The 24,189-nt window shown below is 43.2% G+C and overlaps 1 protein-coding gene across 1 annotated transcript; it reads right to left on the bottom strand.

Annotated features, from left to right (window-relative positions):
- Positions 1–63: 63 nt before the first annotated feature.
- LOC115141969 (ephexin-1-like) lies at positions 64–23,289 on the bottom strand. The gene is made up of 15 exons (XM_029681406.2): positions 22,792–23,289; positions 18,448–18,562; positions 17,676–18,050; positions 16,862–16,947; positions 15,341–15,576; positions 15,035–15,195; positions 14,667–14,819; positions 10,448–10,577; positions 10,215–10,289; positions 7,472–7,561; positions 5,968–6,131; positions 5,615–5,773; positions 5,398–5,477; positions 1,766–1,870; positions 64–1,579 (listed from the first exon to the last, which is right to left on the bottom strand). The coding sequence occupies exons 1-15, from the start codon at positions 22,991–22,993 to the stop codon at positions 1,329–1,331; spliced, it is 2,382 nt and encodes a 793-aa protein (XP_029537266.1). The 5' UTR covers positions 22,994–23,289; the 3' UTR covers positions 64–1,328.
- Between the last annotated feature and the right edge of the window lie 900 nt (positions 23,290–24,189).

Genomic DNA, 24,189 nt, shown 5'->3' with positions numbered 1-24,189 from the left:
GCTTAACAGGTGGGTTAAATACCAGTCAAACCAGTTGTCAACATAATACACAAATCATGTCCATTTCAATTTCAGATTTAGATTTTATTAACAATAAATTACTTCTTACATAATTAAATTACACAATGTTTCAGTAATTATTTAATTGTATATTGAACATTCAAGGCATACAGTATGCACACGTACACATACTCATCATACACCCACATGTTTTGTCACTCGCATGCCATTCCAGTGCTGTCGGTGTGTTGGCACATTCTGTGCAGATGCTTCAGGACCAGGTGTCTGTGGAGGGTTTTTCAAGTTGGAGAAGTTGTGCTAGATTTCCCCAAGTGTGTGTGTGTGTGTGTGTGTGTGTGCGCGCGCGTATGTCAGTGTGCATGTGTAAGTGGCATATCAGTATTGGCCTTGATTAAGCAAGGCCTGTGATTCTGTAGGGCTCGTCTTCTCCAGTCAATTACTTCCTGCCCAATACTGAGCACTCTGTCATGTGATTGTTCTATTTACTGTACAGAATCATGAAACATTCACGGTTAATTTCCATTCAGTGCTAGTGGGTGGATTTTAAAACGTGCTTCTTGTATGGTTTCAATGGAGGAGTTGCTCTTTACAAAAGGGTGGATCGTCAAGCCGTTGTTCTGGGGTAATTAAATCTCTAGCACAGAAGCGCTTTAAAAAAATTAAGAAAAAAATTGGCCCATGCAGTTGAGGCAAGGTTACGATGTATTCACATGTTACCATCCCCTTGAGAACTGTTTCTGTGGTTGTCATCTTCTCCCATCACATGCATAGCTCCTGTTCCACCGGAGCCTTGTTTCAGTTAGACTGGTAGTGCTGAATCATTCCACTGGAAGTACTGTAAGACATGCAGTTTGTTGGAGTTATGGAAGAAGTGCTCTGATCGTAGGACCGATCAGGGGAGCCTGGGACCCTAAACCCTGGGGCCTGGGAGCCTGGGACCCTGGAGCCTGGGACCCTGGAGCCTGGGACCATAAACATTGGAGCCTGGGACCCTAAACCCTGGAGCCTGGGACCCTGGGGCCTGGTACTCTAAACCATTGAGCCTGGGACCCTAAACCCTGGAGCCTGGGACTCTGGGGCCTGGGACCCTAAACCATGGAGCCTGGAACCCTAAACCCTGGCACACCAAAACCACTTGAGAAAGGGAAACAGTTAATAGGAAATAATGTCATTGCATGATGTCACTTTCTTCCAATGCAATCCCATGCTCAAATCACATGATCTCTGTCATTTGATCCATGTGGTCCAGTAAAAATCGATGCCAGGGGGTTCCAACCAATCACTTTCAGTGTGGAATATCATGTGCTTCACTGTTCCTCCTCTGACTGGTCAGTCCAGGTACCGAAGAAATTTGAGACTTTGGGGGTTTTGGGGGTGCGTCTGCCACCCCTGGAGCCCAGCCTGGACCCTGAGGAAGCGCCCCCTTCCTGGGCCAAGTGGATCCTCTGGCACTCCCTGAGGTTCTGGGCCCGCACTTCCTGGTTCTTGATCTCCTCTACTACCCGACAAGGGAACCAGCCCTTCTCTCCATCATGGAGCCTCTCACCCATCATCCAGCCTGAGGGGGTGATAGAGAGGAGCAAGAGAGAGAGAGAGGGGGAGAGAGAGGGAAGAGTGGAAGAGGAGTGTAGGTAAAGAAAGAGAGGGAGTAAAGGGAGAGATATTAACTAACAGGCAGCCTGTTGAATCTACACTAGAGCTCCTAGTACTAAGATCTCCCAGGAGATATGTTGTCTGATCTCACCGTCATCTGTCCTCTCCAGGATGTTCAACACATCAGCCATCTCAATGGACAGCTCATCTGGCTCCTGAGACGAATACGACTGAATACACTGGACCTGAGGAGAGGCTGACCACACACGCAGGCACACACACAGGAACATTAAGAACATACACACTACCATTCAAAAGTGTGAGGTCACTTAGAAATGTCCTTGTTTTTTAAAGAAAAACACTTTTTTTTTACCATTAACATAAAATTGATCAGAAATACAGTGTAGACATTGTTAATGTTGTAAATGACTATTGTAGCTGTAAACGGCTGATTTTTAATGGAATATCTACATAGGTGTACAGAGACTCATTATCAGCAACCATCACTCCTGTGTTCCAATGGCAAGTTTATCATTTGAAAAGGCTAATTGATCATTAGAAAACCTTTTTGCAATTATGTTAGCACAGCTAAAAACGGTTGTTTTGATTAAAGAAGCAATAAAACTGGCCTTCTTTAGACTAGTTGAGTATCTGGAGCATCAGCATTTATGGGTATAATTACAGGCTCAAAATGGCAAGAAACAAAGCACTTTATTCTGAAACTCGTCAGTCTATGCTTGTTCTGAGAAATGAAGGCTATTCCATGCGAGAAATTGCCAAGAAACTGAAGATCTCGTACAACGCTGTGTACTACTCCTTTCACAGAACAGGGCAAACTGGCCCTAACCAGAATAGAAAGAGGAGTGGGAGGCCCCGGTGCACAACTGAGAAAGAGGACAAGTACATTAGAGTGTCTAGTTTGAGAAACAGACGCCTCACAACTCCTCAACTGGCAGCTTCATTAAACAGTACCCGCAAAACACCAGTCTCAATGTCAACAGTGAAGAGGCGACTCCGGGATTCTGGCCTTCTAGGCAGAGTTGCAAAGAAACAGCCATATCTCAGACTGGCCAACAAAAAGAAAAGATTAAGATGGGCAAAAACACAGACACTGGACAGATTTTTTTTAAATTGACAGACGAATCTAAGTTTGAGGTGTTCGGATCACAAAGAAGAACATTCGTGAGACGCAGAAAAAATGAAAAGATGCTGGAGAAGTGCTTGACCTCATCTGTCAAGCATGGTGGAGGCAATGTGATGGTCTGGGGATGGTTTGGTGGTGGTTAAGTGGGAGATTTGTACAGGATAAAAGGGATCTTGAAGAAGGAAGGCCATCACTCCATTTTGCAATGCCATGCCATACCCTGTGGACAGCGCTTAAAATTGGAGACAATTTCCTCCTACAACAGGACAATGACCCAAAGCACAGCTCCAAACTATGCAATAACTATTTAGGGAAGAAGCAGTCAGCTGGTATTCTGTCTATAATGAAGTAGCCAGCAGTCACCGGATCTCAACCCTATTGAGCTGTTGTGGTACATAAGAAGTGCCCAATAAGCCAATCCAATTTGTGGGAGGTGCTTCAGGAAGCATGGGGTGAAATCTCTTCAGATTACCTCAACAAATTGACAACTGGAATGCCAAAGTTCTGCAAAAATGTAATTCCTGCAAATGAAGGATTCTTTGACAAAAGCAATTTTGAAGGACACAATTATTATTTAAATTAAAAATCATTATCTATAACCTTGTCAACATCTTGACTATATTTCTTATTAATTTTTTAACTCATTTCATGTATGCTTTCATGGAGAACAAGGACATTTCTTAGACTTGAACTCCAGTGTTTTCTCAATGCTGATGATTTCCTAGGTACGACTCATCCTCCTCACAACCCCCCCTCCACTCAATATTTTTGTTAAACAGAAAACCCAGACATATGGCAGCAGATCCACAAGGTCTGCCATGAGAGGTGACTGTATAGTTCCCCCAAGGAAAAGCACCTTTAGTAAATCTGCATTCTCTGTGAGAGCTTCCCATGTCTGGAATACACTGCCATCAGACACACATAACTGCACCACATATCACACTTTCACAAAATGCTTGAAGACATGGCTAAAGGTCAATCAGATTTGTGAACATGGTCCCTAGCTGTGTATTGCCGCTTTCCATGTTGTCTGTTGTCTGTAGCTTGTGGAAACACTTTGTTGCTTTTATGAATTTTGTCTTGCTGCTTTTTGTTCTATGTTGCTCTGTCTGTATGCTACGTCTTGCTTGTCCTATGTTGCTCTGTCTGTATGCTATGTCTTGCTTGTCCTATGTTGCTATGTCTTGCTTGTTCTATGTTGCTATTGTCTATATTGTAATTGTTTTTAATAACCTGCCCAGGGACTGCGGTTGAAAATTAGCCGGCTGGCTAAAACCGGCACTTTTACTGAAACGTTGATTAATGTGCACTGTCCCTGTAAAAATAAAAATAAACTCAAACTCAACCTCTTTGCACTCCTTCACAATCGGGCAAACAAACCATTATATAAGGAACACATCCCAACACTCCCTTGGAATTGTATATAGGCAGTTAAAGACATGCTCCGGAACTTTGGCGACTAGTAAGTATTTTTTAAATCTCCCGCTTTGGGCTGGATGTGTGAATGTGTAATTTATGTAAGGGATAATCAACGAGGGTTATGCGTTCTATGGAAAATAAGAAACAACGTAGAAGGTGTGTTCAGAACTGACCTACAGAGTTGCATTATTTTCCAGAGATAACGCAAAGAGCCCCGAGTTGATTATCCCTTTTTTCCAAAAAGGAGGTTTTTGGACATAAAGATTAACTTTATCGAACAAAACAAACATTTATTGTGTAACATGGAGTCCTGGGAGTGCCATCAGATGAAGATTATCAAAGGTAAGTGATTAATTTTAACGCTATTTCTGACTTTTGTGACACCTCTCCCTGGCTGGAAAATGTCTGTTTGGTTTTTGTGGCTAGGCGCTGTCCTAACATAATCGCATGGTGTGCTTTCGCCATAAAGCATTTTTGAAATTGGACAATATAGTTGGATTAACAAGAAGTTTATCTTTAAAATTGTGTTTAATACTTGTATGTTTGAGGAATGTTAATTGGCTATAATTTAGCACAATTGCTACTAGAAATGTGTTCATTTGCCAATAGAAATGTGTTTAACATCCAATGAAGTAGCTAGCAAGTTTACTAGATACAGTTGAAGTGGGAAGTTTACATTCACTTAGGCTGGAGTCATTAAAACTCGTTTTTCAACCACTCCACACATTTCTTGTTAACAAACTATAGTTTTGGCAAGTCGGTTAGGACATCTACTTTGCGCCTGACACAAGTAATTTTGCCAACAATTGTTTGCAGACAGATTATTTAATTTATAATTCACTGTATCACAATTCCAGTGGGTCAGAGGTTTACATACACTAAATTGACTATGCCTTTAGACAGCTTGGAAAATTCCAGAAAATTATGTCAAGGCTTTAGAAGCTTCTGATAGGCTGGAGGTGTACCTGTGGATGTATTTCAAGGCCTACCTTCAAACTCACTGCCTCTTTGCTTGACATCATGGGAAACCCTTGTCAACCTCTTGACTGTATTTCCTATTCATATTGCAAATCATTTCATGGAAAACAAGGACATTTCTAAGTGACCCCAAACTTTTGAGTGGTAGTGTTTACCACCTGTTATTTGGTACCTAAAAGTTCAGCTGTTAGTAGTGGATGTCATCTCTGTGTCTGTGTGTGTCATCTTTGTGTACGTCTCACCTGGTTGGTGGGCGCTGGTGGACATGAATCGCGTGCGGCGGTTTGGCGTGAGAGCACATATCCAGCGCAGCTTGTCACTCCTAGCAGCAGCACACAGGAACACATTGGAGATTGTTAATAACAGATCAATTACATACAGAGAAGTACTGTACTGAGTACACTAGGTGCCGAGGGGGCTTGAGACTCTTAAATAATGCTGTTAGTTGTAGTCACTTACATGCTGGAGGTCTTGAGCATGTAGCTGACATGCCTCTCCTCCTGGTTCTCCAGAAGTTTCAGGTTGAACACATTAGCCAGCATCTGACCCTGGTCTTCCATGTCCTCAGTCCTCAGCATGGCCCGCGTGCACGAGTCCAGCACCTGGAACTTCTCACCACTGACGAAGAGACACACACATATACAAAGCCTCATGTGACAAAGGGCAGTTTGGCAGGTAGTAGACTTCAAAACAGCCTGTATACAAAATGATGTGTTGGGGAGGGCAATAGAAAGTCCCAGACTGAAAGTGGTTGTGCACTGCGACCCCCAATGACCACTAGCTGTCTCTGTGTGGTGATGTCATGTGCTGACCTGGAGCTGCGCTTGGTGATGAGCAGCAGGTTGTTGAAGAGGAACAGGTAGACAGGGTGGTGGAGCTTCTTGCTCCGCATGGTCCTAGTGCTCTTTGGCCCGGCCATCTGCTGCACCTCACCCTTCTTCAGCAGCCAGCGGGAGTGGGAGATCACCGGCACCGACTGGAGGGAGAGGGTCACAGGTTCAACTCAGGGTTATTATAGATCATAGAGATCTCTTTTTTACATCCGTTTATTTGCTGTTGAAATGCCAACATTTTGGTCTTTCGACCTCCTTAATTTGGGATAGGGGGCAGCATTGGGAAGTTTGGATGAAAAGCGTGCCCAGAGTAAACTGCCTGTTACTCAGGCCCAGAAGCTAGAATATGCATATAATTCTTATATTTGGATAGAAAACACTCTAACGGTTCCAAAACTGTTAAAATAATGTCTGTGAGTATAACAAAAGTCATATGGCAGGCGAAAACCTGAGAAAAATCCAACCAGGAAGTGGGAATTCTGAGGTTTGTAGTTTTCAAGTGAATGCCTATCGAATATCCAGTGTCTGTGGGGTCAGATTGCACTTCCTAAGGCTTCCAGTAGATGTCAACAGTCTTTAGAAGTTGTTTGAGGCTTCTATTGTGAAAGGGGAGAGAATACAAGCACTCAGAGTAAGTGGCTCAGTCGAAAGCATGAGTTGTTTATCGCGGGTGGCCGTGAGCGCGACATTCGTTCCCTTTCCTTTCTAATGAAAACAGCATTGTCCTGTTGAAACATTACTGAATATTTATGATAAAAACACCCTAAGGATTGATTAGAAACATCGTTTGACATGTTTCTATGAACTTAAATGGAACTTTTTTTACTTTTCATCTGGATTTTGTGCATACCGATTACTGAACTAAACGCATGAACAAAAAGGAAGTTTTTGGACATAAAGATTAACTTTATCGAACAAAACAAACATTTATTGTGTAACATGGAGTCCTGGGAGTGCCACCAGATGAAGATTATCAAAGGTAAGTGATTAATTTTAACGCTATTTCTGACTTTTGTGACACCTCTCCTTGGCTGGAAAATGTCTGTTTGGTTTTTGTGGCTAGGCGCTGTCCTACCATAATCGCATGGTGTGCTTTCGCCGTAAAGCCTTTTTGAAATCAGACACTGTGGTTGGATTAACAAGAAGTTTATCTTTAAAATGGTGTATAATACTTGTGTTTGAGGAATTTTAATTATGAGATTTCTGTTTGAATTTGGCGCCCTGCAATTTCACTGGCTGTAGGCCAGGTGTTCCGCTAGCGGAACCCGCTTCCCAGAAAGGTTAAAGGAATCAAACAAGCAATCAAATCAAATTTCATAGTTCACATACATATATTTAGCAGATGTTACTGAGGGTGTCGCCAAATGCTTGGAACCTAACTGAGATAGATAACCTTTGACCAAGTCTGTCTGTGCCGGTCTGGCAATTTCACTGACTATATAGAATATAGACATGTTGTCACATGACTGGTGACTGCAGGTACCTTAGACTTGAACTCCAGTGTTTTCTCAATGCTGATGAGTTCCTCTGTACGACTCATCTTCCTCACACCCTCGTTGCACTCCTTCACAATCTGACAATCGGGCAAACAAACCATTATATAAGGAACACATCCCAACACTCCCTTGGAATTGTATATTGTATATGTTAAAGACATGCTCCGAAACTTTGGCGACTAGTAAGTGTTTTTTAAATCACCCACTTTGGGCTGGATGTGTCAATGTGTAGTTTATGTAAAGGATAATCAACGAGGGTTATGCGCTCTATGGAAAATAATGAACGACGTAGAAGGTGTGTTCGGAACTGACCTACAGAGTTGCATTATTTTCCAGAGAACACAAAGAGCCCCAAGTTGATTATCCCTTTTATACCTTGGCTATAATTTATCACATTTGCTACTAGAAATGTGTTCATTTGCCAATAGAAATTTGTTCAACATCCACTGAAGTAGCTAGCAAGTCTACTATATACAGTTGAAGTCGGAAGTTTACATACACTTAGGTTGGAGTCATTAAAACTCGTTTTCAACCACTAACAAACTATAGTTTTGTTTACAGACAGATTATTTAATTGATAATTAACTGTATCACAATTCCAGTGGGTCAGAAATGTACATACACTAAGTTGACTGTGCCTTTAAACAGCTTGGAAAATTCCAGAAAATTGTGTCATGGCTTTAGAAGCTTCTGATAGGCCAATTGACATCATTTGAGTCAATTGGAGGTGTACCTGTGGATGTATTTCAAGGTCTACCTTCAAACTCAGTGCCTCTTTTCTTGACATCTTGGGAAAATCAAAATAAATCAGCCAAGACCTCAGAAAAACAATTGAAGACCTCCACAAGTCTGGTTCATCCTTGGGAGCAATTTCCAAACACCTGAAGGTACTACGTTCACCTGTACAAACAATAGTATGCAAGTATAAACATCATGGGATCACGCAGCCATCATACCGCTCAGGAAGGAGACGCGTTCTGTCTTTGGTGCGAAGAGTGCAAATCAATCTCAGAACAACAGCAAAGGACCTTGTGAAGATGCTGGAGGAAACAGGTACAATAGTATATATCCACAGTAAAACGAGTTCTATATCGACATAACCTGAAAGGCCGCTCAGCAAGGAAAAAAGCCAGATGGTTTGCAATTGCACATGGGGGCAAAGATTGTACGTTTTTTTTAAATGTCCTCTGGTCTGATGAAACAAAAATAGAACTGTTTGGCCATAATGACCATCGTTATGTTTGTAGGGAAAAAAGGGGGAGGCTTGCAATGCCGAAGAACACTTCACAAAATAGATGGCATCATGAGGACGGAAATTATGTGGATATATTGAAGCAACATCTCAAGACATCAGTCAGGAAGTTAAAACTTGGTCGCAAATTGGTCTTCCAAATGGACAATGACCCCAAGCATACTTCCAAAGTTGTGTCAAAATGGTTTAAGGACAACAAAGTCAAGGTATTGGTGTGGCCATCACAAAGCCCTGACCTCAACCCTAGAGAAAATTTGTGGGCAGAACTGAAAAAGTGTGTGCGATCAAGGAGGCCTACAAACCCGACTCAGTTACACCAGCCCTGTCAGGAGGAATGGGCCAAAATTCACCCAACTTATTGTGGGAAGCTTGTGGAAGGCAACCTGAAATGTTTGACCCAAGTTAAACAATTTAAAGGCAATGCTACCAAATACTAATTGAGTGTATGTAAACTTCTGACCCACTGGGAATGTGATGAAAGAAGGTAAAGCTGAAATAAATCATTCTCTCTACTATTATTCTGACATTTCACATTCCTAAAATAAAGTGGTGATCCTAACTGACCTAAGACATGACACTTTTACTAGGATTAAATGTCAGGAATTGTGAAAAACTGAGTTTAAATGTATTTTGCTAAGGTGTATGTAAACTTCTGACTTCAACTGTAGCTACAGTAGTTGCCGTGGTAACCCAACAAACAGACTTGCTTAACCAAATCATCAGTTCTAGCTTTCTATTAAGAAAATCAAATTCAATAATACCAATATGTTTTCAATTATACTTTTGCTTTCAAAAGCAGCTCAAACAAAACATGTAAAAATGAACTATAGCCATTGAATTCTACCGTGCAAATAGACCATGCGTTATAGGGAAATAATGCACATTCTAGAATGACATTCATGTCAATCAGAAAGGAGTATTCAACAATGACATGGTATAATTAAGCGATCATGCCCAAGAAGCCGGTGTTTGGAGGATGTATTGGCACAGGTGTTAGGCCCGGGACGAGGTTGAGTGGCTCATGAGTGCCACTTTCAGAACTACTTCCAAAATATTATATAAAAGTACCAGAGAATCTCTTTAACAAACATTACTGGGAGGCAAAGAATATATTCAGATTGTGAGTCCAAAGGAAAGAGTGCTAGACCTGTTTTAGAGAGAACCAAATATTTATGTAGAGGCTATACTTGATGCTCCAATTAAAACCACATTCCTTTGTTTGTGGCAACTACAACTAACCTCATCATGACAGTCATCATTCCTTACAAAGCGTAGAGAGTCGTGGCAAGACTAAGTCTTCCCAACATGATGATGGTGATGATTGTTTTTAATGCAACACTCAACACCATGACAGGCCCTGAGCCCATAATCACAACCCGCAGTACTGAACCAAATCCAGTACTCTGTCATCTCTCCCAGACTGGTTTAGTGCTGTAAACTGGTTTAGTACTGTAAACGGTTTGGTACTGTTACCGTACCTGCTCCAGCTGATGGTGAGCCTTGATGGCATTGGCCTCCATATCTGAATTCTCCTCTGCCCTCTTCAGAATGTTCTACAAGCAAACACAGCAGCAGAAGCTCAACGCAAAACTTACATCCTGGATACTGCAATATATTAGCACAGAGTAAAGCATTATCATAACTATTATTCCTGATTCAGAAATGCTATGCTCCCCCATCTTGGTTCAGCCCACTCTCTTGCTCTACTTACCTGGACCAGCATTTTGAGTCGTGTGATCCTCTGGAAGGGGAGGATGAGGAAGGAGGTGAAGGAGAGGCCTCGGACATGCGGCTGGTTCTCCAGATGAGCCATGGCCTCACGGAATGACTGGTTTCCCTGTCTGGACAAAACACAGGCATGTTCGAACCACCACAAAGACAGCCAACTCAAAACACAGGCATGTTCGAACCACCACAAAGACAGCCAACACAAAACACATGCATGTTAAAACCACCACAGACTGAATCAATGAGGTTGTCTGACCACAGACATTCTACGCAGAGAGTAGACACGCTTCACAGAACTGCTAGATGTTGCAGCAGACTACTATTACTAATGCTTTATGATGTTAGCGGAACTTTTACTCAGAGCAACAAATCACCACACTGACGTCATCCAGGCAGGTCCAAACACACCGACCACACAGATCCATCCATCAATGCCATGTGTCCTGCGAAAAACCACAGCCGCCTGTTGACTATGATGTCACCCTGTCTTGACAGTACAACCAACTGCCCAGCAGAGGTCTCCCTCTCTAAAGTTAGCCTTATCTCGAGCTCAGCAACTTTAGTTCTTTCCCATAGTGTTTTATAAGAATGAGAGGTGTTTTTTGGCATCGACTTTGCGATTGTTGCCCTCTCTGTGTGGAGTCTATCAATAATCTGATTAGGAATGAGAAGCAGCAGTGAAAATGTCTTAAGAATCTCCCAGCCAGCCTTGAGGGGAGAATGCACTCACTGCAGAGCAAAACAGCTGCTCACACTGTCACCAATACCTAGGTGACTCACAGCACCGTCACTGACTCTCTGTTGTTAATGGTTATTAATGCTATGCCGATGATCGCTATATCACATTATATGGAACACGTCAGCACAGTACATACAGGTAACTGACAAAATAATGGAAACACTTGAGTAAATGAGGGATACAATGTATATTGAAAGCAGGTGTTTCCACACAGGTGTGGTTGGTGAGTTAACTAAGCAATTAACATCCCATCGTGCCTAGGGTCATGTATAAAAATGCTGGGCAGGCCATTATTTGGGCTACCATGGTATGCCCCCATAGGACGACAAATGCTCCCATCCACAGGCCACGAGTGGTCACTGAATGGTTTGATGAGTATGAAAACGATGCAAACCATATGTCGTCATGGCCATCCAGTCACCAGACCTCAACCCAATTGAACACTTATGGGAGATTCGGGGGCGGCATTTGAGACAGCGTTTTCCAGCACCATCAACAGAACACCAAATGGTGGAGTTTCTTGTGGAAGAATGGTGTCGCGTCCCTCCAATAGAGTTCCAGACACATGTAGAATCTATGCCAAGGTGCATTGAAGCTGTTCTGTTTCCTGTTGGCCCAATGTGCTATTAAGATACTTATGTTGGTGTTTCCTTTATTTTGGCAGTTACATGTACATCACTAAGGTGTGAGTAAATGTAATGATATGTTAGGTGATGTAGGTGATGGAGTTCCTCAAATCTGGCCCCAATGCCATGGAGTTTCCTACCATAAATCTCTTGATACAGACCTACAGTGTGTCATATTTTGGAATTGCTTCACAGCTCTAAACTCCATGGTATGTTTTTTCCAGTGGGCGTCTGGTGTTTGGTAACTGGCTTAGCTCTCAGTGCGTCTCTACCATCCATGCGGTCTGTCCTGTAGGGCTGCCTGCGTGGGAACGTCACAGTCTTTCTCTCAGGTATGTGGTGATGGTGGTGAGGGACAGGACAGACATCTACGTTGACAAACAACCACACCCTTCTGCTGCTACTACGCAACACAATCAGCCTGCCATCATTATCAATACAAACCCTGTTCTGTTCTCTCATTAAAAGCACTAATACACACACACAATCAACCTGCCATCGTTATCAATACAAACCCAGTACTGGTCTCTCATTAAAAACACTAATACACACACACAATCAACCTGCCATCGTTATCAATACAAACCCAGTACTGGTCTCTCATTAAAAACACTAATACACACACACAATCAACCTGCCAACGTTATCAATACAAACCCTGTTCTGTTCTCTCATTAAAAACACTAATACACACACACAATCAACCTGCCAACGTTATCAATACAAACCCTGTTCTGTTCTCTCATTAAAAACACTAATACACACACACAATCAACCTGCCATCGTTATCAATACAAACCCTGTTCTGTTCTCTCATTAAAAACACTAATACACACACACAATCAACCTGCCATCGTTATCAATACAAACCCTGTTCTGTTCTCTCATTAAAAACACTAATGCAGGCTGACACACACACACACACACGCACACACACACACAATCAACCTGCCATCGTTATCAATACAAACCCTGTTCTGTTCTCTCATTAAAAACACTAATACAGGCTGACACACACACAAACACACACACACACACACACACACACACACACACACGATCAACCTGCCATCATTATCAATACAAACCCTGTTGTGTTCTCTCATTAAAAACACTAATACAGGCTGACCCACACACATATTGTACATATATAGGCACAGAGACAAATCCACCCAGACACAAGCAGGGACACATATTGTACGTATACATACACAGAGACATATATACGCACACACACACACACACACACACACACACACACACACACACACACACACACACACACACACACACACACACACACACACAGATATATACACATATAGAGGGAAATGTGTGCTTCACCCAGATCAGGACAGGTGAACATAATGTTATTCAATGCAGAGGTGTTCTGTTGTTATCATAGCCACAGCTCAAGGTTCTTAAGGTTCTTTCTGTTCAGTTACTTTGATAGACAGCCACTTCCCATTGTGCTGAAAGTCACATGTTAGTCTGTCAGGTATGCTGTCATACAACTCACAGACCTTCATCTTATTCAGTCAGTACACACAGTACATAGGCCTACTGTGCATAAATCACATAGATGGTCTTACTCAGTTAAAGCATGATTTGAACTGTCAATTCTAAATTGATAATGATCTGTGATGGGCAACAGTTTAGCACAGCTACAATACCAACCACAACACCATCCCTATTGTACTACTGCACAGAGAGGTTAACCCACATATCATGCTACTGTAGACATTAGTTGGAGGGGTACTCACAGAGAGGTTAACCCACATATCATGCTACTGTAGACATTAGTTGGAGGGGTTCTCACAGAGAGGTTAACCCACATATCATGCTACTGTAGACATTAGTTGGAGCGGTACTCACAGAGAGGTTAACCCACATATCATGCTACTGTAGATGACAGTTGGAGCGGTACTCACAGAGAGGTTAACCCACATATCATACTACTGTAGACATTAGTTGGAGGGGTACTCACAGAGAGGTTAACCCACATATCATGCTACTGTAGACATTAGTTGGAGGGGTACCCACAGAGAGGTAACACAACATATGGTACTACTGTAGACATTAGTTGGAGGGGTACTCACAGAGAGGTTAACCCACATATCATGCTACTGTAGACATTAGTTGGAGCGGTACTCACAGAGAGGTTACACAACATATATGGTACTACTGTAGACATTAGTTGGAGGGGTACTCACAGAGAGGTTACACAACATATATGGTACTACTGTAGACATTAGTTGGAGGGGTACCCACAGAGAGGTTACACAACATATATGGTACTACTGTAGACATTAGTTGGAGGGGTACTCACAGAGAGGTTAACCCACATATCATGCTACTGTAGACATTAGTTGGAGCGGTACTCACAGAGAGGTTACACAACATATATGGTACTACTGTAGACATTAGTTGGAGGGGTACCCACAGAGAGGTTACACAACATATATGGTACTACTGTAGACATTAGTTGGAGGGGTACTCACAGAGAGGTTAACCCACATATCATGCTACTGTAGACATTAGTTGGAGGGGTACTCACAGAGAGGTTAACCCACATATCATGCTACTGTAGACATTAGTTGGAGGGGTACTCACAGAGAGGTTAACCCACATATCATGCTACTGTAGACATTAGTTGGAGGGGTACTCACAGAGAGGTTAACCCACATATCATGCTACTGTAGACATTAGTTGGAGGGGTACTCACAGAGAGGTTAACCCACATATCATGCTACTGTAGACATTAGTTGGAGGGGTACTCACAGAGAGGTTAACCCACATATCATGCTACTGTAGACATTAGTTAGAGGGGTACTCACAGAATGCGTCGGTAGTTCTTCTCCTGATACACCTGGTTGATGACGTAGGTGATAAAGACGTGGAAGTGATTGACTGCGTGGTCGTGGACGATGTCACACACGTCTGAGATCTGGAGGGACTGTTCGATGCGGTTCTCCAGGTCCATCAGGAACCTAAGGAAGATGTATAGTATGACATCATCAGCAGGGGACAGTTGAATAAAGGTCACCATACAAGTATTACAGTATGATCTGGAATGAAAGATGAATAAGGACTTGTTTACCTTTTACTTTCAGGAAGCTTAACACAGCAGTTTAGAGGGATCAGTAATCACACGTTGCAGAGAGGATAGGGGGGCTGATTAGTCACACACACAGGCTTCTCTTACCTTTCACTGGCCTTCATCACCTCCTCAATGTTGGAGAACAGGAAGTGCATGTCTGATTGGCTGAGTGTGTTGACCAGCATAGGGTTCTTCAGGAAGTGGGTCTCCAGCACCTCCAGACTCTTGTAGTAGGATGCCTCTGAGGTCACCAGCTCAAACATGGCCTTGAGAACAGAGCAAGGACACAGGTCATGTAAGGCTCTCACTTACCATTCACCATCCAGTAAGACCTCTCTGACCTTTCACCCTCCAGTATAACCTTTTAACTCTCTCTCTCTCTCTCTCTACTGTATGGCCTTTACCCCTCACCTCTTGTATGATGACCTCTCTCTGCGGTAGCTGGGTGAGCAGGCCGCTCTGCTGCACGACCTCCAGGTTCTGCCACAGACTCAGAGAGCGAGAGTTGTTCCTCAGCTGCAGCTGCAGGGCCGGTGGGGACGTCACCCCTAACCCCGCGCTGACCCCCGAGGTCAACCCATCCTGCTGCCGTCGCTGCTCGATTTCCTGCTGCTTGGATGTGTCCCGGTACTCCTGGTACAGGAAGGCTGGAGGGACAAAAAGGGACAAAATAGAAATGAAAAAGGACAGGAGCAAGACAACTTTAGTCTGAGCACATGGTCATGTTTGTTTGATAACAATAAAATATGATTAGGGTTATTTAGCAGAACTTTAGTCTGAGCACATGGTCATGTTTGTTTGATAACAATAAAATATGATTAGGGTTATTTAGCAGAACTTTATTCTGAGGCCACATCACACAGTATATGTGGCCCATGGGGGAATCAAACTTATAACTCACAACCACTCTTTGTTGTCTTTACACTGACCCCCGTGACCCAGAACTAAAACGTTCCCTTCATATTTGTGTGACATTGTGGAGTTGTAACTACATTAGTTATTGTGTAGAGTCAATTTGGAAAGAATGGATCTCATCTCATTTGAAATAATGGATCTCATCTCCTTCACATTTCTCTATCAGTCCTCTCCTTTATTTCTCTTTACCTCTCTCTCAGCCAGTTTCAGGTGAAAGAGGGCTGGATACTTGCACATTGATAAGCAGGGTGGTTAGTTGCGGAGGAGAACATTAGCACTGTGCGTGTGTGCATGTGTATGTTCTGTCCTCTCACACTACATAGACGTTAAGGTCATGTTGAACAACAGGAAATGGTTGCATAAGCCCCCTCAGTCAAATTCAAATGCTCACCTACTGTAGGTGGGTGTATGGTATTGACACTTACATAAGAGAGGGAGAGAAAGAAAAGAAAGAGGGATATAGAAGACAGGGCGAGCGAGAGATGGAGAGAGGGTGAGATTGAGAGAGGAGAAAGAGGGAGGCATGCTTGAACCAACATGTTGACAAAAAGCACTTTCTGCTGAGTTATTCCATTAATGCATCCTTTCAAAGGACATCCATTTATTTACATCCACAGATTAGGTGTGACACTGCTCTGAACATCAGTATCTCAACTCATCTATACCCATTACTGTAAGTACAGAGAACAGAGCCCACCACACACTAAACTCAGCCTTCAACCTTGACGGATGCACAGTGAAGTTTTAAGTGATAGATGGATGCAACTTCAGGCAAATCTTGTTCTTTTTAAGGCAATATTATGGGATATGTTGTTGTTAACAGCAGTGTGTGTGTGTGTGTATGTGCCTGCATATGTTTGTGTGTACCACCACCTGTGCGTGTGTAGGTGGTGGAACAGAGAAGATCATTATGTCAGTGCAGCAGCAGCAGCTCTGGAGACTGTAGTGTGGGTGGAATACATACGTTGCCTCCACCTTGCATGGAATTGACAGTTCTACTGGCTATATTTTTCTCACCAACGTTCTTGACAATGTTGAGACTGTAGCAGATGGGTTCTACTTTCAATGGTGTTGAGCTCGCTCTTTCCCTGTTGCTCACCAACCTGAGTAGAGAGAATGAGAGAAAGAAAGATAGAAAAATGAAGATGAGAGATGAGCAAGGAGATGCCTTGAAGTCAACGACAAACCACTATTCATCCTATAATTTACAACAATTCAAGGACACTCATTGGATCATGCGGAGGTCTATGGGAGTCAGATTGAGAGCACTTCATTTCACATTGTCAAATATCATCTGTTAATTTTGTGTGGGCTGACTAACACCACATTAGAAATATTAGATATTCACATCTCAACAGACTATCAGAAATTCTGGTTCTCCCCCTTCCTTATATTATGAGAGAGTCCATACTCAAGATCATTAATATGTGTTTTAAAAGACACGTTCTCATAAAACAAGACATATATTCATGGCCCAATATTTTAACCAGGGACTCCTTTTTTCTACCAAGATGGGTTTGATAGAAGGTGCAGAAATGCTGCAACTCCCACTTCCTCTCATTCTCGACACACTTGTTGAAATGCGGAAAGAAAAATGAGAGGACTACACATCTATCTCCAGCCTGCCTAGCTCACTACACACTGTTAGTACTTCACTGAGCACCTCTTCAAAAAGCTCACCCTCTTCAGCATATTATTACACAGAAATACATCACCTGCAACATAGTGCACTTTCAATAATCAATTACCAATTAGCACATAATTACCACTTATCAACTATTGCGGAACCCAACAGTTCCTCTCTCCCCCACCCCACTCCACATATTTTTACCTGAGTTTGACGCCCTCTTCATTGACTTCCTCCTCCGCTGGTTGCGGTGACTGTGTCCCCCCTCCGGGCTCCCGTACGGAGCAGGCGGTTGCAGTGCGTTCTGAGAGGCTCTCCATGTCTTCAGTGTGTGTGTGCATGCCGTGTGTCCGGTACAACCGAGCGCTAGAAACAGAGGAGGAGGAAGTGGAGCCCCCTCCACACTGACCACTAGCTGGAGAAGCATCTGCACCCTTCCTCCCTCCTCCTCCCCCTCCTCCTCCTCTCCTAGTCCAAAGAGGGGAAGAGGCCGCGCTAGTAAGTGTGTGTGGGCTCCTGAGCTCCCCGTTGCTCGGCAACGCAGTTCCGGAATGGAGTTGGCGTGGAGAGGTTGGCATACTACATAAAAGAGGTACACAGTAATAAGCAGCTGCAATAACAATAAGCAAGAGTGATATCTCTTCTTGAAGATGAGGAGGCAAATTTAACTGTATTAGAGTAACGGAATAGTATGAAAATGTATGCACTAAATACTGTAAATTGCTCTAGATTAGAGTGTCTGCTAAATGACTAACATGTAAATATAACTGTAGCGCATTCAGAACACTGATATTCCTTTACACAATATATGCAACAAAGAACAGTGTCCTGTATTGTCTTGCTCTAGGCTCACATGTCACTCAATGGAAAAGCAGCTCATAAAAGACAATGGTTGCTCCTGGTTGCTCCTCAGTTTGAGTGTGTGTCTGTGTGTGTGTGTTTGAATCAGTCTGGGCTGGGTTACGGCAAGGCTCACCGCTGTGCCCGGGGAGATTGCGAAGGTTTCTGGAGATCAGGGACACAGAGGGAGCTGCTGCTTGACCTGCTGCCTGGGCTGGGCTCTGGACCAGGCCTCAGAGAGACTGCAGGGCCTGGAAGAGGGAGAGAGAGAAAAAGAGATGGTGAGAGAGAGAGAGAGAGAGAGAGAGAGAGATAGAGAGAAGAGATGGTGTGTGAGAGAGAGAAAGAGAGAGAGAGAGAGAGAGAGAGAGAGAGAGAGAGAGAGATGATAAGTAAGGGTTTAAGGGTTTAAGGGAAAGGGTAAGTGGGCAAAGAGTGAACAATGAGTTAGGGACAAGGAAATTAAATGTATCTCTATTTTCCTATATTAAACACAGACACACACACACAGTGACTATTTAGAGTACAGGGCTGATATGCAGGTAGTCATGACTTTGAAACCCACTTTAGACAGAAGAATGTGTTGCTAGGGGAGTCTCCTGAGTTGGATTGAGAGAGAGTGTGTTTTCAGCAGATTACTGTACCCTGGGACACGTGAATAACTGGGTTTTCCTCCCAGTGCTAAACTAGTCTACTTAGGAATTGTTTTTCAATGGCACTGTTTGCCTGGCAGCTCCATTCTGGTTCTATATAAGCTCCTGCACCACTGACTAACACCGCCCAGACCTGCAAGCACTTGATTTCCCTCTGGCAAACTGGCATTAAGAGGGCGAGTTAAGAGACTGATTATCTCATGAGAACACTCACACAGTGACATTTGAATTAGTCAGTTATAAGCTCTTGATAAACAGCTGTGTGAATCCTCTACCCTTACCCTGACCTTAACCATAATCTTAACCCTTACCTTAACCATTTTAAATTTCAACTTCAATGGGGTAGGGATGTCCCAAAGATATGACCGATGGAGATAGCTAGCCTTCAAACTCAGGTAAATTCCCCTCTGCTTTTCTGAGATGACCACCTGTTTATTCGGGGGCAAGTGCTTCCATATGCTCAATGTTATTGTTGTAACAGAAGATCTACCCACCCATTAAGTCAGGAATTATATGCTTCAGTTCAGCGGAGTTGCAAAGCGCCACCCTTTTCTGCTGATCTAACACCACATTGGCCAAAGTCACATGATGTTCTATATATAAAATATAATAGAATCCTTTGAGATAATCTATCCCTGTTCAGGTATTTGTAGCAGGATTCCAGTGAAAAATAAAAAAATATTTCAAAACAGACTTTGTACTTAAAGACTGCTGGAGGTATTATGCATTACATTGGCCATTAGTCTTCTAATAAGTTGTGATGCAATAGCAAAATAAGGCCATTTAATACTATGGGCACACATCTACCACACACTCCACTGAACATCTGTTGTATTTATTACACCCACAGAACAGCGAGTTCAGTTTACATTCACACTCCTCAGTAGCTATGGAACAGCCAATCCAGTCCCATATACTTCAGTAGTTATGGAACAGCCAATCCAGTCCCATACACTTCAGTAGCTTTGGAACAGCCAATCCAGTCCCATACACCTCAATAACTATGGAACAGCCAATCCAGTCCCATACACTTCAGTAGCTTTGGAACAGCCAATCCAGTCCCATACACCTCAGTAGTTATGGAACAGCCAATCCAGTCCCATACACTTCAGTAGCTATGGAACAGCCAATCCAGTCCCATACACCTCAGTAGTTATGGAACAGCCAATCCAGTCCCATACACCTCAGTAGCTATGGAACAGCCAATCCAGTCCCATACACTTCAGTAGTTATGGAACAGCCAATCCAGTCCCATACACTTCAGTAGCTATGGAACAGCCAATCCAGTCCCATACACCTCAATAACTATGGAACAGCCAATCCAGTCCATACACCTCAATAACTATGGAACAGCCAATCCAGTCCCATACACCTCAATAACTATGGAACAGCCAATCCAGTCCCATACACCTCAATAACTATGGAACAGCCAATCCAGTCCCATACACCTCAATAACTATGGAACAGCCAATCCAGTCCCATACACCTCAGTAGCTATGGAACAGCCAATCCAGTCCCATACACCTCAGTAGCTATGGAACTGCCAATCCAGTCCCATACTCCTCAATAACTATGGAACAGCCAATCCAGTCCCATACACCTCAATAGCTATGGAACAGTCAATCCAGTCCCATACACCTCAATAACTATGGAACAGCCAATCCAGTCCCATACACCTCAATAACTATGGAACAGCCAATCCAGTCCCATACACCTCAATAACTATGGAACAGCCAATCCAGTCCATACACCTCAATAACTATGGAACAGCCAATCCAGTCCCATACACCTCAGTAGTTATGGAACAGCCAATCCAGTCCCATACACCTCAATAACTATGGAACAGCCAATCCAGTCCATACACCTCAATAACTATGGAACAGCCAATCCAGTCCATACACCTCAATAACTATGGAACAGCCAATCCAGTCCCATACACCTCATGTAGGTCGTTTACACAAAAATCTACTTATCTTTTTAAACTCATCGACCCATTACTGTATATCATTCCTGTAGATTCAAGATTGTTTTGAGAGAGTATGAGGAATGAAAAAGTTAATCAACAATTGTACTATTCCTATAAGAAAAAGCAATTGATCAGATAAGATAAGGTTATCTACCAAACTGAAAGTTGTAACCAACTTTGGGGCAGCAGGTAGCCTAGTGGTTAGAGCGTTGGGCCAGTAACCGCAAAGGTTGCAAGATCGAATCCTTGAGCAGACAAGGTAAAAATCTGTTGTTCTGCCCCTGAACAAGGCAGTTAACCCACTGTTCCTAGACCGTCATTGTAAATAACAATTTGTTCTTAACTGACTTGCGTAGTTAAATTAAAATAAAATGTAAACAGCTTTCACTAGAGGTTGAATACTGGTTTGACTTTGACTCCAAAAAATATCAAGGGTTACAGTCTTTGAAGAGCATCATCTCTTTTCATCCTGTTTTATAATGGTCCCACAAAATTTTACAACGTGCTCTTGTTTAACTAGGGCGCTTGACTCTCCGGACCTAACTGGTCATATATAAAGAAATGTCCCTCACACCCTAAAAGCCTATCTCACAGGCTGGGCAAAGTCTACCAGGGACCAGGAAAGAGTCCTGGAGAAATGAACTGTCTGTGTCTATTCTTGGAAGCCTGCACCATGTACAGGTGTCACCTTTATTTGGGGTAAAAAAACAAAAAGGGGAATGGCTGAAATAAAAACAGCATACCATAACTGTGGTAGAATGCACTGGTGTAGTCACACAGTTCTTAGTCCATTGGCCTATACATTCATGTATCTGAATACTTTGTTGACAATAGCGATATATTAGGGTGTGTAACAACCCACTGAGCACAGATGTCAGTTCAACGTCTAGTTTTGATTTTCACTTGGTTGAGTTGTCAACTAATGTGAATTGAACGTGAAATCAACAAAACATTTCACCCTTCCGGGTTGCTGACTTTTTGAGAGTCCAATCACTTTTCCAAGTTGATTCAACGTCATCACATTGAAATGATGTGGAAACAATGTTGATTCAACCAGTTTATGCACAGTGGGAAGGGTGTATTTCCGTGACGGCAGCTCTCCTCTTCTCCAGCCTCAGGCTATATGAAGTGTGTAGGCTGGAGGTTAAAGGTGGTTGGCTAGAAGAACAGGCATCGCTCATACAGATTTGTTAAAACAACACATATTATAAAACAATGGAACCGGTTCCTCTGGTTTCATTAGCTTTCATTAGCTCTCAGGACCGTCCGACCGTCAAGCCTATGTTCTCTGTGGAACAATACAACCGCTGCTGTTCTGCGGTCTATAAAACACCACAGAATAACAACAATGATACCCCAGACAGACTGGCTGGATGATTTTAGGAAAGAGGTCAGGGGTTCCTGTGTCCATCAATGGGATATAAAGATCTGTGGTGTAAAGTAACTAAGTAAAAATACTTTGAAGTCATTTTTTTGTGGTAAAACTGCTGTACACATAGATTATCAGCATTCCATGCTACCTGAATCACAGATATTTTCAAACTGAATGCTTTATTGTATTCTCAAACTTAATGACACTCTACTGTAGCAGACAAAAGACAGATTTTTTAACCTTTATTTAACTAGGCAAGTCAGTTAAGAACAAATTCTTATTTTCAATGACGGCCTAGGAACAGTAGGTTAAATGCCTTGTTCAGGGGCAGAACGACAGATTTGTACCTTGTCAGCTCGGGAATTCGATCTAACAAACTTTCAGTTACTAGCCCAACACTCTAACCACTCTAGGCTCCCTGCTGCCTCAGGTAGCCTCTGCTTGGTGAAATTCAGAGCGGAAGGGAAGAGGGGGGTATTCTATTCTTACTTTCAAGTTGTTCTGACGAGGCCAGCCTCTTCTTCCTCATGGAACGGTAGAAGCGGGAGTTCCTGCGGATGGGGGCGATGACCCTGTCATCCTCCTCTTCTTCCTCGTGGTTGGTGGAGTGCACCGATGCTGCGGGCTGCTTCTCAGGTGGCTCCTGCGACTTTTGTCCCCACTTGCCCCTGAACAGGGCCGTCATCGCCATGGCAATGGGCTCCAGGCTCCGTGGGGTGTGTCCCCCCCTCCTGTTCTCAGATCCGGGATGGTGTGGTAGTTCCTGTCGGGTTTGGCTTCAGGGCAGAGGAGAGCGTAGAATCCATCAAATGTTAGCCAGAATCCAGGAGAAAATCCATTTCTGTCAATCTCACGTCCCAGCGAGGCAACACAACAACAACAACACAACACACACTTCAGGGCTCAGTCTCACATAGGTTAGCGACTGCCCGGCACAGTGAGGCCAAAGTAGCTCTCCCTAGTCCCTCCTCCTCTCTCTCCTCTCCCCTCTCTCTCTACTCCTCCCTCTTCCTCCACCCCCTGCCTGGGGGGCAGGAGTGTTGTTAGTTACTCAAACAGCCATGGAGCCAATCAGAGTCAGCCCCCTCTCTCTCCCTAAGCTGTAATGATTCTGTGTATGACTCGCCCTCTCCCTCCCTCTCACCCTCTGTGTACCGCCTTGCACTGCAGTGGTATTCAAACTTTTGCAGCAGGGACCACATTTCTTCCACCAGAATTTCTGGGAACACCATTTCTTTCTCATGATCCCACCTCACTCCAAATATAATGACACAACCTTAAAATAGTTACATTTCTATTTTTACATCAACAAATATCCTTTAATTAATTACATTTTCATCTCTTATCAAAATGAAAAGAAACCAAATAATACACTTACTCAACATGTTTTTTTTCTAATAATCTTTCTCAAAAACATTTGTATATTGTCCCATACAACAATCTGTTCTCTTAATTTTTAATTTGCTGACCCCACTGCAGACCCCGACTTTGAATAACACTGCTGTACTGTCTGTATGGGGCCTGCTGAAAGATATTCCAGAGCCCGGCCTGGCCTCACCTGCATGCCATCTCTCTCTGCTCTGCTCTTCTGTGCTCTGGAGAACCAGAAAAGCCACTTACCTGTGCCAGGGAATTCAGCCTCATGGCGATCACTGATCACTCCTTTAGTACTCCTTTTCTTTATATCCCTCCTCTCAAGATCTTCAGTGTGTTCCCCAGTGGTGTATACCTTGTATTCTCCTGTATAGGGGTTAGTCACACCTCAGAGAACACACTAAAAGCCAGTACACCTGCCAGTTCTCCTGTAGGTCATCCAGTGTGGTACAGAACTGTGTGTTCAGATGATATGTAGCCTGTTGTCCTGCTTGTCTGTGGTGGATGATGGTC

The sequence above is a fragment of the Oncorhynchus nerka genome, linkage group LG14 (assembly GCF_034236695.1).
Source record: "Oncorhynchus nerka isolate Pitt River linkage group LG14, Oner_Uvic_2.0, whole genome shotgun sequence".
Lineage (NCBI taxonomy): Eukaryota > Metazoa > Chordata > Actinopteri > Salmoniformes > Salmonidae > Oncorhynchus > Oncorhynchus nerka.
This window is presented reverse-complemented; position numbering and strand designations above follow the sequence as displayed.

Bases quoted from the DNA above. Each gene is read 5' to 3' on its own strand.
- LOC115141969 (XM_029681406.2), bottom strand. From the start codon at position 22,993: ATGGCGATGACGGCCCTGTTCAGGGGCAAGTGGGGACAAAAGTCGCAG. The intron at 18,051-18,447 runs GTGAGCCTTGCC...TCTTTTATGTAG, and splicing joins CAATCTCCCCGGGCACAGCG to TATGCCAACCTCTCCACGCC. The intron at 5,774-5,967 runs GTCAGCACATGA...TCTCTTCGTCAG, and splicing joins ATCACCAAGCGCAGCTCCAG to TGGTGAGAAGTTCCAGGTGC.